The following is a 15,440-nucleotide window of genomic DNA, read 5'->3' as shown; positions in this document are numbered from 1 at the left end:
CAAGATGGCAGAACAATAAATCAGCAATAAACAAAAGGCAGCTGAAAAATAAGTCAACCTAACTGGCAGACAATAATAACATGGGGAAATAAAAAAATTCTTAAGCAACCACCTTGAGGCTATTAAAAAGGGGATCCAGTGGCTTTCTGCAGGGAGAGTATTCCGCCGGCATGCAACTGAGGAGAGCTGCAGTCTAACAACATCCGGAGGAGAGCAGATCCCCAAACCCCATCGTCAGAAGCAATGGTACACTGCAACATTTTGTTGAAGCTCAGCCCATTGCGAATGGGTCTGCAGCTAACAGCGTCCGGCGCTCTCGCGCGCTGCTCACCACTGCCCCCTAGCGACTCGACGGGGCTGCTGCCGCAAAGCCCAGCCGCCAATCGCCAAAGCGCGCTGCCTCGCCGCAGCTGGTCTGGTTTCCAAGGCGGCGAGGCAACAGCAGCAGCATCGCCTACTTGGCTCACTTTTCGGGAGCTCGCGCCTCTGGTGCGACGTCACAGTGCCTTCTTGTCCAATGGGGACGCTTGGGCCGACGGCATTATAAATAAGGGCTGCGAGAGGGAGCTGCGGCTTCATTCCGGACGGGGGCGGGGCTTTGCTGAGAGCGCAGGAGCCGTCGCAGGTTGTGCACCATGACTCTGGAGGTAAGGGAACCTCGAGGGAAGGAGCGGGGGGGGGGGGAGCCGGCCGGCGCCTGAAGCAGCGGCGTGAGCGCAGCTTCTGGAGGGACCTGGACTGCGCCAAGAGTGGAACTTGGGGACGAGTAGCGCGGGAGGGCTGCTGGTCCCCAGGTTTTGCAGCAGTATCCGGCGAGTGACCTCCCGTGCTATGCAGGATAGGCTGCTGGCTTCGATCCGATCCAATCCAGAGAAGCTATTCTTAGGCAAATCCTATGCCTGCACCGAGCAATCCTATACCTGGAAGGATTGAGCCTCATTGAACTCAATAGAACTTATTTTTGAACAGACATGTATAGAATTGCTGTGTAATACACTCTTTTAAAAAAAGTGTGGCTTGGGTTTCCCTATTTGATTATTTCCTACACCTTTTGGTTGGAAGGGAATTCCCCCCTCCCAGCTGTTTGGCTCAGTGGTCAGCACTGCAGTGATCAACTAGACCCCCCCCCCCAAGTCACCATAACATTGCACCTCATGTTGAAGTATGTAGGTGCAGAATTGAGGAGGTAGAACTTTAAAACCTGGACAGTTATAGCCGTGCATTTGCAGCTCCTCCAGCTAGTACAGTGGTACCTCAGGTTACAAATGCTTCAAGTTACAGATGCTTCAAGTTACAGACTCCGCTAACCCAGAAATAGTACCTCGGGTTAAGAATTTTGCTTCAGGATGAGAACAGAAATCGCGTGGTGGCAGCGGGAAGCCCCATTAGCTAAAGTGGTACATTGGGTTAAGAACAGTTTCAGGTTAAGAACAGATCTCCAGAATGAATTAAGTTCTTAACCCAAGGTACCACTGTACTGATTCATGAAGTATAATGTGATGAAACGAGTCCCTCCACCCCCACTCAACCACACAAATGGGAGTTGCAGTCCATTTAGTGTTGAAACCATAAACTTGGGCAAGTTTCCGTGCACAGTTGCAGAAGATCTGTGGAATTGCTTGGGGACAAGGCAGGGACCTACCTGCCTGATGGACTGGTTTGGGGTTTCAGCTTTAGAGAATTATAGGGGAGCAGTGGAGAGTCTTGTCTTTCAGGATTTGGGTGCTGCATGTTCATTTTTTGTTCATGTGCTAGCTAGTCTCCACTCCGAGTTAAGTATGACTGCACAAACACTTAGGGCTTCCTCCATCGGAGCATTTATGGCCGGGGAGCAGCAAAGTTTGAGGACTGCAACACTCCACTTGCATGCTAGGATCGGAAGCTGCAGTCTCTTCTCTTTCTGATGTGCAGACCTCAGCTCTTTCCTACTTACTCTGCTGGGCCAGCATTAGCATCATGCAGAGAACGGCTAGGAAGAGCTAAAGTGATGCAGCTGGTGAAGGCAGATTCAGCAGCATCATAATCCCTCCCCCAGAAGTACTCAAACTCTGCACACAGCAGCTCTGCTTAACTGCCTGGATTTTGGCTGAATCTTTCGCAAGGGGGATTTGAGGACTACAAATGATTGTTGTGTAACATGCAGTCTTTGTGACTCTCTGCACACATGCAAGCCACAGCCACCCGCTCCAATTTAAATGAATGGCTGCTAGCTTGTTTCTTATAATGCCATCTAGATGTAGAAATGTAATAAAGCAACGGGCAATTTAGAATTAAAAACACAACTGTATACAAAAGTGATTAGCATCCAGTTAGAATACAATAGTTTTTCCACATCAATTGCAACAGTAAATAGATTTTAAGATTTTGTTGTTTCTCTAATAATATTTGTATGTCACCTTTGTGGTTAATGGGGTCCCCCCCCCATAAATGTATTTCGCCCAAAGTGCATGGCCATGTAGGGGCTTTCTTCTCAGTTTTGGCATTCCAGAAAGGATGCTGCAGCATGGAGACAGTCATCATCAACCTTTTATTCGACCGTCAGTCAGAAAAAGAAACATTTGTCAGTACACAGTTAAAAACATCGAAAAAGATTTTAAAACTTAACCAACACTAAAATGAGTTAAACAGATAGCCCTATATCAATACAGTCAATTATAGTCTTGCGACGCTTAAAAGCTAAAAAAAGAAGGTATAGCTCTAGTGACATTAGAGCTATACCAAGGAAGGTATAGCTCTAGTGACATTATTTAGCAAGTGTAAAACCTGGTTTTCTCCGGGTAGGAAGCTAAATTGACGTAGAAGTGGGGCTATAAAATTTTGTCTAAGCTCTGCATAAGAAGGGCAAGTCAAGAGAATGTGTTCGGTGGACTCAACCACACCCATGGCACAATGACAGGTTCTCTGGGCGTATGGTACTCCCCTGTACCTTCCCCACAATATCGCAGAGTCAAGGACATTTAATCTAGCCGCTGTAAAAAGTCTGCGGTATTCCACATAGTAGATTTCTGCAAGGTAGGGGGCTGGTATGGTCCGGTAAATCTGGTCCCCTAGGACCATCCCTGGTTTCTGTCCTCTTGCCTGGCAATGACACTCAGTCTCCAGGAAGACTGAAGCATGGAGACAGTCAGTCACGACCTATTTTATACATTTATTTAGGCAATTCTATATTGTGCAATCAAGCTATGCCTTCTGGGTGAGCTGTAATACGCTATTTGCAAAAGAGCTCACAAGGTGATTACAGAATATTTAGGGATAACTAATGAGATTACATATTCGAGAGGGGGGGAATTATGTTTCAGTGCCCCTGTAACAATACAGATATTCTTTCTCCTATTCAGAGCAAGTGCATAAGTGACTTTACGCAAACAATCCTGAATATAGTTTATCAGATAATTTCAAAGCACCCCCACTAAGAAGTATGAGATTTTATGTTCTTAGCTAGAGGGGGAATTTACTGGGATTCCTTCTTTTTACAAAGCCATTGCCACCCTGGTTGGTATCCTTTAAAAAGCACAGGTAGGTCTGCATGCTGAAAAGGACGTCAGGGTTACATTGCACAATAGCAACCCCCCCCCATGCTATGCCCCTGGCAGACCACTTTTGAGTTGACAGTGCAGTCCTATGAGTAGTGCAGTCCCAGTAATCAATGGGGCTTACTCCTAAGTATACAGTATAGCATTGCAGCCAAAGGGTACTTTTAAAAGCATTGATTTAGGCCAGTGGTTCTAAAACTCCCCCCCCCCCATGCCACACTTTCAGAATAATAATAAAAATTCATAAGAAAAGAAACTGGAAAACTCATCTCGCTTTATTGGTTGAGGGAGCTGGCATACAGTTTCCAGGTCATGTGGCCAGCATGACTAAGCCGCTTCTGGCGAACCAGAGCAGCGCACAGAAACACCGTTTACCTTCCCACCAGAGTGGTACCTATATCTACTTGTACTTTGACATGCTTTCGAACTGCTAGGTTGGCAGAAGCAGGGACCGAGCAATGGGAGCTCACCCCATCGCGGGGATTTGAACTGCCGACCTTCTGATCGGCAAGTCCTAGGTCTGTGGTTTAACCCATAGCGCCACCCGCGTCCCTCTGGAACTGGATAGTTCGCCATAATTTTATGGCAAGCTTTTTATGGCTAGGTGTAGTTAAATCTACTATTCTAATATTAATGGAAGCATGTGGGAAGAAAGAATAGAATCGGGGGGGGGGGGGGTAATAGTGAGAATTAATCAAAAGAAGGATGGGAAACCAACTCTGAATTTGTAACGATATTTGTATCAGTGGGTCTAAAATAGGATAGCATGAATGAATGAATGGATACTATGGTTACACATAGTGGACACAGTAATGAATGGGTGCCCTGTTATACCGGTAACTGCTCTGTAATGGAACACAGTAGCTCATTGTTTAATTTCAGTGATGTTCTATAGTCGTTTCATCTAATGAATGTTTGTGGGGGGAGAGGTTATGGGAATTTAAGAGTTGACGACTGCATCTTTGTGAGCCAAGGATGAGTTGATTAAGAGTCCGGATTTTAGTGCTGGCTGTCTGCCTATTTGGAAAGCTTCATACAGAATTATTTGTTTCTTTGCAGTATTTTAATTTCTGATAGGAGAGACAGGTTCCTTATGACACCTTTGTTAAAATAGTCACGGTGCTTAACCTGACCTTTATTTCTCATAACAGACATTAGAGCACTTGTGAGGAAAGAGCCCGATTGATTTGCCACAGGTTGGCATGCAGTTCTGGCAGGATCATTGTGTCATGAGCTTTGTGCAAAATACGCATCCTACTGCTCATGCATATAACTGCAGGTCTGCCTGGAGATTTCACAGTGCTAATCAAATAAATAACTTAGTAATGTAGCCATCGGGGCATAGGTAATGCATGCCAGTTGTTGGCGAAGAAGGGTCAATACAAGAGCTGTACTACGTATAGTGGAGCAGTATCTCCTTTCCTGCATCACTGTATTGCACCTCTTGTGACTTAGAATCATAGCAAAGGCAGTTGAGAGAATTATTGACACTGACTCAAGGTTACCCTGAAGTAGCAGAATAAAAAGATGCTGGGCATGTCTTACTTTTTGTAAAGTTAGCTCTGCTGTAAAGGGGAAAGGAGATTGCTAAACCATGTGGACTCTAGACTAGAATCTTTATTTGTAAGGGGTTTTTGTGTGGGAAAAGTGGCCAATGTGTTATATAAATGAATATGTAAAACTAGTCAAGTTCTTCATTTAGAATTCTTGAAACACGATCTGTGATTCTTGGAGACTGACAAAGAGAACTGAAAAACAGCCTTTCCAGTCCCATACGTTTCTCTTTTTAAAAACATCGTTGTCTGTTCTAGGAGCCAATTCACAAAAATGTACACTCACTCTATCCTTGAGTTACTGGATTCACTTATCCAGAGCTTCCTGCTCTTGGGAGTTGTCATTAGTGCAAATATCAAAGCCACACACTGGGTATTGAGAGGATTAGGGTTGAAGAAGCTGTTTGCAGCCAAAACCATTCTCTCCCCCCACCCATGGGAAGGAAACCTTTTTCTATAAAAAATATTGAACTTGGGATAACTGTCTTTTTTCAGCTCAAAGACAGAAGAACTTGGGTTGTTGATTGCTCGCAATATGTGGTCCCATCACTAGTGTGGTTATATGACAATGTAGGCTAAGTGAGCATGCCCATTAGGGAGAAACAGGGGAGCAGAACTTGAATCCTTGACAGCAGTATCTGTGTTTCACATGTAATGTAGTTCTGACCTCAGTGTAGTCGAAAATCAGCAGATCTGACAGAATATTGAACAGATGGCAGCCATGAAGCCCAAAATGAGGCCTTTTGGCAAGCTCATGGGTAGGCAAACTAAGGCCTGGGGGCCGGATCCAGCCCAATTGCCTTCTAAATCCGGCCCGTGGACGGTCTGGGAATCAGCATGTTTTTGCATGAGTAGAATGTGTCCTTTTCTTTAAAATGTGTTTCTGGGTTATTTGTGGGGCCTGCCTGGTGCTTTTACATGAGTAGAATGTGCGCTTTTATTTAAAATGCGTTTCTGGGTTAGTTGTGGGGCATAGGAATTCGTTCATCCCCCCCCCCCCCAAAGAAAAATATAGTCCGGCCCACCACAAGATGTGAGGGACAGTGGACTGGCCCTGCTGAAAAAGTTTGCTGACCCCTGGGCAAGCTGCTAGCTCACCCTAGCCCGCCTGACAGAAATCTTAGGATAAAATGAGCATAAACCTGCTTTGTGGTGGAACACTGTTATACTGATATGGAAATAATAAAATCCCATGCTTTTTACTCAAAAATAAACTTGGGTAGGTAATTCCTGTCTATAAACATGCTTTAAAATCAGTGAGCCAAATTAGCCCCTTGCTGATCATTAAAGTGTTACAGAGAAATAAACCTGCATTAAGGCTGCCATTTTATACCTGCCTTCCTGGGAGCAGGTCCATTGGGACTTTTGAACCAACATGCATAGGACTGAGAAGTAAGTGGTTTTAAATATTGGTCCTATCGCAGACGAGCATATTCCGGCCTGGTAGTATAATGTGACATTCTTGTAGCCATGTCAGACTGATTAAACTGGCTTACTTCAAATGAAACCTTATACCCAAGAATAGAAAACTACCAAGGCAAATAAAAAACAACCCAGCTTGCTGAGAGAGCTGATATTGAACAGAGTTGGAAAGATGCCCAGTGTCTTCAGTATCTGCATTGCAGCTTACACAGAGAAAGAGAGCGAGATTCAAGCGATGCTACAACTTGACTGCATGCAACTGCTGGTTGCATGGGAAGCTTCTTAGCATAACTCGCTGGTAGAGCATTTGTCTTGTGTTTCAGAAGGTCTCAAGTTTAATCTCTGGCATGACCAGGTGAGACTCAGAGAGACTCCTCCCTGAAGCATCAAACTCCTTGGAAGCAATATATGGCTGTTTTAAGTGAAATTCCTATGTTTTTTGCCTCTCTTCAGGCCGACTTCAACACCGTGGCAGAAAAAGTAAAAAAACTAAAGACCAAACCAACTGATGATGAACTAAAAGAACTGTATGGACTCTACAAGCAGTCGACCGTGGGAAATATTAATATTGGTAACTTTGTACATACCTACATGTTTATATATTCATTTCAAAGATACTTTGCGTGGTTTTTATTGAAACTTAGTTGTTGTCTTTTGGCAGAGTGTCCTGGGATGCTGGATTTGAAAGGCAAAGCAAAATGGGAAGCATGGAACCAGAAGAAAGGTGATGGATTTATTACAGCTCTTTATTATTCTGATTCAAAATAATGTCATGTGAAAATAACAAATAAGGCATAGTAATAAAGATGATTTTCCCCCCTTTACAGGTATGTCAAAAGAAGATGCCATGAAGGCTTACATTTCTAAAGCAAATGAGATGATAGCGAAATATGGACTGTAGATTTTCTTTCGACAGTTAGTTGAAAGGCAAGGGCACTACTCATTTTCAGACTGATGTGAACATCATTATTTGCAATAAACTTTTTTCTTCTTTGGACACGGCTTGTTTGGATCCTCTTTAAGCTAGTAATATTCATGGTTTTGGCTACTTAAATATTCACAGCAATCTTCTCCTTGCCCATGTCAATATAAAAGTTTGCACTCACGCAGTAGAAAAAATAATAATTCAACAACTTTGGGAACGGCAGTGATGTTAGGCTATTATAATACATCTGATTAGTTCTACTTACAGGAAATACTGGTAGCACTTCTGTTCCAAATAGTGACACCAGAGATGGGGAACCTGTAGTGCAACTCCGTTCAGCCCTGCCAGCGCTGGCAGTGATAGGAGCTGTCTTGCACTGATGGACCGTTTCAGATGGCATAAGGTTTTGAAATCATGTATTTACACCTACACACCCATTGCAAAAGAAACACAAAACCACACACAGACTTCTCAAATGTGATAAGTTGCTTCTGGTTGCATGCAATTTCCTTGCCCGAAAATCAATTTACCTATTAATTATCCGAAACACTTTCTTCTTTGAAAGAACAAAATATTCCAATTAACAGGCAAACATTAATAAAGACTGACTGCAATCAAAACGTATTTGCAACTTATGACACAGTCCTTAAGATGTGAAGTAATCATCTCTGCTTCCGCAGATTTCATCACACCAGATTATCAACCGCTGTTACATCTTGAGATTTAGGAGGATATATTTGGGTTGTGGAGGAAGCATGTGGAGTCATACCCAGACAGGCCTCCATTGGCCTCATGTACATGACTGAACAATGTCTAATTAGAACAAGGATCAATTAAGGCCAAATGCCTTTATGCTACCTCATTTCACTGCAGCTTTAGAGTCTTAAATTTTTGGACATACATTTATTTTGCTGAGGAGGTTGCTGACTAATGATTCTGAACACATAGCAGTGGGAGGGAACTAGAATGCTCTTTGAGTGTTCTGGGTGGGGTAAATCATTGAAGAAGGCTGCTGCTGATGGTGATATTTATCTGCCACCCATCTGGCTGGGTTATCCCAGCCCAGTGCCTTGGAACTTCTCGCCATGTAGGAAGTGGGACATGCTGAACTGCTTCAGTGGACTAGCCAGTTCTTGAAATCTCAGTGTTTTTTTCATGAGCTGTAACTGTTTGCGATAAAATGGAAATGGTTAGCCTGGACGTCTGACAGAGGAACAAAAAAATATCCAAAGGAACGACTGACCTAATTCCAGATAAATTGCAAGAGGTTCAAGTTTATGTAAGCCCTTCAGAAACAACATAGCAATACAAATATGCAACAAATTGCAGCGAGTTGTTCCCATCCTTCCAAGCTTGGTTCTGAACTAAACTGCTATAACACCCTGCTTATTTCTTTGGCCACAGTGAACATTATTCTACAGTTCAGGAATCTCTTTAACTGAACGTGTTCTTACATCTACTGAACAAAGGATTCAATTGTCTCAACACTTGCTTTCCTCTCCAAGTTTAGTTTACAAGTTTGGAAAGAAATTGGATGTGACTTGCACAACAAATTCAATAGAGCCATTCAGGGACCTACTCTATATTCATGATAATGTGCCCATTTGATGCCTGGTTGGTCTTTTTGGTTGAAAAGGGTCTGGAAACTCCAGTTGCCAGTACAACACGATAGCCATGGGAATTGCTTTACTCAGTAATTGGATGCTGTTTCATTGTTACAAAACCATTAAATGTTTCAAAATTAAAAAAATTTGCCCTTTGCACAGGACAGAAAATTGCAGTTCACTGTTTTGTAAGAAGCTGAGAATTTTCCGGTGTAAAAGGTCTTCAAGTGAATGGACTTGCTGTTTATGGATTGTAAAAGGGGGAAGAACCCTAAAATAATTTTCTGCTTTCTGATAATATGTTTCTTCTGGCCTACCTAATGATATCTACCTAAATTACTGCAGTGAATTGTACTTCTAATCTGAGAAACACTTACCCACCTGCTATCGAACTGTCCATTTTGTCTCACCATGTGCAATATGAGGAGCTTCGCTGCCACTTGAAAGCAGACAAATAAACCGTTGAATAACACTGGGCTTTCAGGGCAGATGAATCTTTTCCTTTCTTAAAAACAAAACAAAACACCAATTGATGCTTTCATTTAAAATAAAATTCACTGAGTCTTTCATAAGAGCCACTTCTATTTCAGATCTTTAATTTAGGTATTACCTGGTGTAATAATAGCAGTATTGATAATCTACATTAGCAGTTACATTCCCAGGCTGGGCAAAATCCTCCTTGGCCAGGGCCATGATGCCATCACCTTAAGGGCTGCAGTGAACATCATCAGCACCTGCAAAGAAAACTCTGGTAAATATACCATTGCTACTGCCTGGGAGAGGACGCAGGTGGCGCTGTGGGTTAAACCATAGAGCCTAGGACTTACCAATCAGAAGGTCGTTGGTTTGAATCCCTCTGACAGGGTGAGCTCCCATTGCTCGGTCCCTGCTCCTGCCCACCTAGCAGTTCGAAAGCATGTCAATAGGTACGGTGTTTCCGTGCGAAGCTCTGGTTTGCCAGAAGCGGCTTAGTCATGCTGGCCACATGACCCGGAAGCTGTATGCCGGCTCCCTTGGTCAATAAAGCGAGATGAGCACCGCAACCCCAGAGTTGGCCACAACTGGACCTAATGGTCAGGGGTCCCTTTACCGTTACTGCCTGGGAGAGAAGTTCATTAGTAGCAAGCTCACATTTGTGAGTCCTTTTTTTGATGGGCAGCAAGGCTGTGCAGCAGCAACTGGTCACACTGCTAGGGCCATTTGTGGCTCAAGTTTTTCTGAATGTTTAAAGGCTCCCTTAAATATGGTGAAAGACTTTACCCCCCCCCCCTGAGGCTATTGGGAGTGTGATGTCATAACAGGAGTACTGATAGCAGGAGATGGAATTCAGCAAGTAGGTCTCTCCTAGCCCAATACATCAATATTGCAACCCAACTACAAAAGCAACATAAATCTGACTCCACACCTTGCTTTTGAATATATATTTTTTCATTTCCATTTTGTTTCTCTCGTTCTCTTGAACGCTCAGAATTTAAAAGTCACTAATTTAGATTGCAAGTTCGGCATTCTACAATATCAGTTATGCTCTTTATGGATATCGCAAGCAGGTATTATATTCTAATGGAGTCACAAATACTCATCCAACTTGCTGGGCAAAACATCCTGATTTATTTATAGTGCGATAAATGATGTCCACTGTTGCAGCTATGACCAACAGGCAGAACTCAGAAGTTCAGAAACTGCCAATACGAACGTTTTTGTTTTTTAAAGTAGGCAGAGAAGTCAAATGCAGAGGATGGTTTGAAAGAAAACAACTACATCTTTTAGACAAACTAAACATAGTATAAGATTCTGCTGAAACTCTGGTAAGGACAAAGGATTTCAAAGTACAGTACTTGCGACTGTTGTAGGCAACACTGCCATCTTCTGGACGTTCAAGCTGCAACATGCCCTACAGTCTGACTGAGAGTTTGCTTGACTATGTGGAAATGCACCAGGGAGCTGGAACTAACTGAACCATCCCTACAGTGGTTGCTGGTGCTCATTGGGGCTGGTGGGGTGGAAGGCAGGGAGACTAACAGTAGGTGCAGCCGCTCCCTGGCTGGCAGGTGGAGGCTAGTTGAGGGCAGACACTGATGTGATATACTGAGGCTGCTTCAACAAAAAAATACTGCATGAGGTCTGCTGGACCACCAGTGAACTTTAAACACCTAGGCATTTTGCCAACAGAAATGCAGACACATCTGAAACGCTCCCTGTGGAAAGCCCTTCCCCAGTCCCCGTAGATCCTTTTTCAAAGGAAGTACAAACCAGAATCAATTTGGATATAGTGGGTGTCAGTTCTACAATCCTATTAAAGTCACATCTGTCATAAGGACAAAAAAGAGGCAAGGCAATGCCACACCAGAAGCAAATGGAATAAACTTCCAGTACAGTGGTACCTCGGATTAAGTACTTAATTTGTTCTAGAGGTCCGTTCTTAATGTGAAACTTTTCTTAACCTGAAGCACCACTTTAGCTAATGGGGCCTCCTGCTGCTGCTGCACCGCTGGAGCACGTTTTCTGTTCTCATCCTGAAGCAAAGTTCTTAACCCGAGGTACTATTTCTGGGTTAGCGGAGTCTGCAACCTGAAGCGTATGTAACCCGAGGTACCACTGTACTGGAAATACAGATATGGGAGACTGGATGCGAGACCATCTGCAGTTGGAAGACTATGAGAAGATCTAATCCAAGAAACACAAGCTTCCAGATTTGGAGTGGGGCCGCTGGAACTATTGACAAGTCACATCTAAAATGAAGAAAGTTGGTGGGAGTGTAGAAACTGGAGATTTTCAGACTGATTTTCTGACTTGGTTTGTTTACTTTACCCCGCACTTGACTAATTACCGATCAAGTAGCCACAGTTTTATAAATAACTGAGAAGAACCTCCATAGCTCATTTGGTAGAGCAACTATTTTACATGCAGGAGGTCTCTGGTGTCTCCAGGTAGGGCTGGGATTGGAAGGGACTGTTGTTTGAAATCCTGCCACACAATTCTAAACTAGTGTAGTACAAGTCAGCTTCCAATGTTTTTATGACTGACTGACAGAAACATAACACTGTACAGCAGACCAGTGGGTCCATATTGTAGAAAAAGAGAAAACAAAAACCAGAATAAACTTAACACAACATACGAGAGCCGATTGTGGATGATCTGCCACCCTGCCTAGCTACACCCTAAGTCAATCCATGTTGGGGGGGGGGCAGTGGCCCAACAAACAACGGGGTTTCCACATTGACACAATGATTATATATGTCAATGTCAGGTAAGCTGGGTTCAAGAACTTCATTCCCTGAACAATTCAACACACTGCAGGCTGTACAGAAACAAGATGTTATTTAAGCTGTGAGGTCTCAGTGGGAATGAACTCACTAGTGTTTGTATGACTCTTCCAGTGTGGCATGATGGTTAAGAGTATTGTACTATGACCTGGGAGACCACTAGGGTCCAATTCCTCACCCAGCCATGAAGCTCACTGGGTGACCTTGGGCCAGTCACCATCTCTTAGCCTAACCTACCCCACAGGCTTGTTGTGAGGATGAAATGAGGAGTAGGATAACCTTGAGCTCCTTGGAAGATAAAGGTGGTATATAAATTAAGTAAATAAATGGTTAGGTAAACCACATCGTAAAGATTATCTTTGACACTTCAAAGCCTTGCCCCAAGGCTATTTTGCAAGTATTAAAAATGGCTTGTGCTTTAAATAAATATAAATACATGTTCCCTTAAGAAATATTAAATGCTATGGATTAATATGGATACAAATATGTTTAAAAGATGGCCTGGTCATCTGAAACAGGCAAGATGCAAAACTCACCAGACGGAATTGTCATAAAGTTTGTCAACTATGCATTTGTTTGTGGCCCACACTTCCAAGAAACAGATGAGCTATCAAGACATTTTATTTGTATGTGGCAGATGCCTTCTCGCCGTAGTACAAAATGAAGACTGGGAATTAATTTGAATCTACCTTTTCCTGATGTGATGATGCCACATTATCCTGCAGGCAATCAGACTTAGCTAAATGATGATGTCACAAAGCCAGCTAGGAGAAAGGCCCATGCTTCATACTTTCACTTTGAATGGGTGAACATTTCCCTCTTTTTGCAAGGCTCCAGAACAATAACTAAAATTGTGAAGTTTGGGGCAAACAAGATTTCTCTCTCTCTCTCTCTCTCTCACACACACACCCCCTCCACACACTCCAGTTTCAGCTGAGGCTTAATTTTAGCTTTGATTGTGTTACTTATATAATTGGTATTAGAAATGTTGTAGAGGGCCCTGCTAATATCCTTACTAATATGACACCGGAAGTAAATTTATGAGATGCGCTGACTACTGTAATTTATATACACTGTTCATGGGAATACCTCCATACCTTTTGCAGTCTGTAGTACGGGTGTGGTAATAATTATGGTTGCGTTATATTGCAGTCTTCTTGCATTTTTGTTAACGTTTGTATTCTTCTGAATAATGTCGCTTCCAAAAAACTCTAATACCTAAGGTAAAGGTAAAGGGACCCCTGACCATTAGGTCCAGTCATGACCAACTCTGGGGTTGCGGCGCTCATCTCGCTTTATTGGCCAAGGGAGCCGGCGTGCAGCTTCCGGGTCATGTGGCCAGCATGACTAAGCCGCTTCTGGCGAACCAGAGCAGTGCACAGAAAGCGGTACCTATTTATCTACTTGCACTTTGACGTGCTTTCAAACTGCTAGGTTGGCAGGAACTCTAATACCTAGGATCAGAAAATCTACACATAAGACATCTATAAGAAAAGTTCTGAACGGAGTCACCTGGATAGAATTGTTAGGGGGAAAGAATCACATATCAGATCACATCAGTGCCTATAGATTGCACTGGGAAAACCATGCACCGGGGGTTCCATGGTGTAAAAGTTTAAATAGCATGGATCTTCTGAGTTTTCAGAGGGGACCCTCCCCAAACCATGGTGTGTCCCACGGACTCAAATGTAATCCATAATTAGAAGTTTTGGCAGCGGTAAGAAATCCTTAAGATTCTGGCTTTGTGCCTCTGGTTGCAGCACCAGCAAGCACGATTGCGATTTTTACAGTGTGTATATATCCTGTGAACCCCTGGATGCGCTCTTCTTTTAAGAGTCGCTGTGAGTGGGAAAACCTGTTCAAAAACCCAACGAAATTAACGGGGTTCGTTGCCAAACTCCGCCTGGAAGTGCTTTTTCTTTTCGTTTTTCCCCCTTCTTTTCGCGCACCGCTTCTTTAAAAGGAGCACGGCGTTTTAATAATAAAAAAATAAGGAGCAGGTGTGGCGCGCAGCAGCTCTTCAGAAACGTAGCAAGTGGGTCGGGCGGTGCGGGGTTAGAAAGCGGGCGAGCCGACAGACAGCGGGGGCCGCCGGGTCTGCTCTGCTTCCCGCCCCCTGCAGCTGCTCCCGGCGCCCCCGGGTCTCTCCCTCCGCGTCGGCCCTGCCCCAGCCCAGGCGACCCAAGGCCGGCCTCCAACCCGCCTTGCGCACCGCGCGCTCCGCCTTGGAGAAGCCCCGCCAGGCGCTGGCACTTCCTCCTTCCCAGCAGGCCTGGATGTGGGGTAAAGGTGAGAGGAGAAGCGAGCCAAGAAGCAGAAGCCTCCGCCTCCCGCCGCTCCCGCTTGAGCAACTCCGGCTTCACTGTTTGGGCTGGTGGCCGAGGGACGGGCGGCGGCGAAGACCCCGGCTGCTACGCGGAGGCCTCTCCGAACGGGAAAGCGAGCAAGCAGCGCGGCCTGCCAGGCGCCGGGGCTCAGGTAGGGGGAGGCAGCGCAGCGCTGTGGGAAGAGGAGGAGGAGGGCGCCCGGGTGGGGTGGGAGCCCCGCAGAAAGTAGGGGGCGCCCCGCAAGTGAGTTTTTTGGGGGGTATTTCTTGCTCCCCTTTCGCCTTCCCTCACCCCACCACGTAAGTCGCTTCCTGTTGTTTCTGCAGCTCAACAGCCAAAGCCAAACAAACTCGACACTTTGCAAAGCGCAACCCGATGAAATCTGCAAAAAAGCAACAACGCGAAAACAGGCAAAGTTCGCAACGGAGCGTGACAGAGTGCTATTGATTTGCTGTGCAATCAGCCGTCCTGGGCTAGGGCTGACGCCACCAGCAAAACTTTGTTTGCCCACCACTGTCCCTGCAACTGCTTGCTGTAGAGCCCCAGCTGGACACAGGGCACCTGACTGCGAAACTAGGGTTGCCTACACATTTAAAGCATATTTCCCCTCCCCTCAAAAAAATCCTGGAAACCGTGGCTTGTTAAGGGTGCTGCGGATTGTAGGTCCCTGAATGAACGACTGTTCTTGGGGTTCGTTGGGGGGGGGGAATGTATTTTCAACGCACAGTGTGTATATGCAGCCTGCTTAAGCTGTCAGCTGCCTCTGTTTGTAGTTTTCCTTTTTGGGAAGCACTTGGGGCGTATTGGACGGTG

The 15,440-nt window shown here is 44.7% G+C and overlaps 3 protein-coding genes across 3 annotated transcripts in view; 2 read left to right on the top strand and 1 right to left on the bottom strand.

The window, feature by feature from the left end:
- The first annotated feature begins 488 nt into the window (after window positions 1-488).
- On the top strand, window positions 489-7,505 carry ACBD7 (acyl-CoA binding domain containing 7). The gene is made up of 4 exons (XM_083405849.1): window positions 489-647; window positions 6,962-7,079; window positions 7,170-7,232; window positions 7,336-7,505. The coding sequence occupies exons 1-4, from the start codon at window positions 636-638 to the stop codon at window positions 7,407-7,409; spliced, it is 267 nt and encodes an 88-aa protein (XP_083261975.1). The 5' UTR covers window positions 489-635; the 3' UTR covers window positions 7,410-7,505.
- The window catches only part of LOC310661338 (uncharacterized protein), a gene marked incomplete at its 5' end in the record, with an annotated part of 8,328 nt that continues 121 nt past the window's right edge, over window positions 7,234-15,440 (bottom strand). The window contains 6 exons of the mRNA XM_083407186.1: window positions 7,234-8,599; window positions 9,419-9,542; window positions 9,648-9,771; window positions 9,865-10,136; window positions 12,990-13,300; window positions 14,381-15,210. Coding sequence (XP_083263312.1) covers window positions 13,198-13,300; window positions 14,381-15,210 — 933 coding nt within the window. The 3' untranslated portion in view covers window positions 7,234-8,599; window positions 9,419-9,542; window positions 9,648-9,771; window positions 9,865-10,136; window positions 12,990-13,197. The remainder of the gene's footprint in view (window positions 8,600-9,418; window positions 9,543-9,647; window positions 9,772-9,864; window positions 10,137-12,989; window positions 13,301-14,380; window positions 15,211-15,440) is intronic.
- The window catches only part of CROT (carnitine O-octanoyltransferase), a 23,437-nt gene continuing 22,638 nt past the window's right edge, over window positions 14,642-15,440 (top strand). Inside the window, exon 1 of the mRNA XM_083405761.1 lies at window positions 14,642-14,778. The gene's annotated coding sequence lies outside the window, so the exon portion shown is untranslated. The remainder of the gene's footprint in view (window positions 14,779-15,440) is intronic.

Source organism: Podarcis tiliguerta, assembly GCF_965153285.1.
Source record: "Podarcis tiliguerta genome assembly, chromosome: 12".
In the NCBI taxonomy this organism is placed as follows: domain Eukaryota; kingdom Metazoa; phylum Chordata; class Lepidosauria; order Squamata; family Lacertidae; genus Podarcis; species Podarcis tiliguerta.
Note: the sequence above shows the minus strand (reverse complement) of the source record. Positions and strands in the feature narration are given on the sequence as shown.

Excerpts from the sequence above, each read along its gene's own strand:
- ACBD7 (XM_083405849.1), top strand. Across the intron at positions 7,080-7,169 it reads CGTGGGAAATATTAATATTG|AGTGTCCTGGGATGCTGGAT; the intron begins GTAACTTTGTAC and ends GTCTTTTGGCAG. Across the intron at positions 7,233-7,335 it reads AGCATGGAACCAGAAGAAAG|GTATGTCAAAAGAAGATGCC; the intron begins GTGATGGATTTA and ends CCCCCTTTACAG.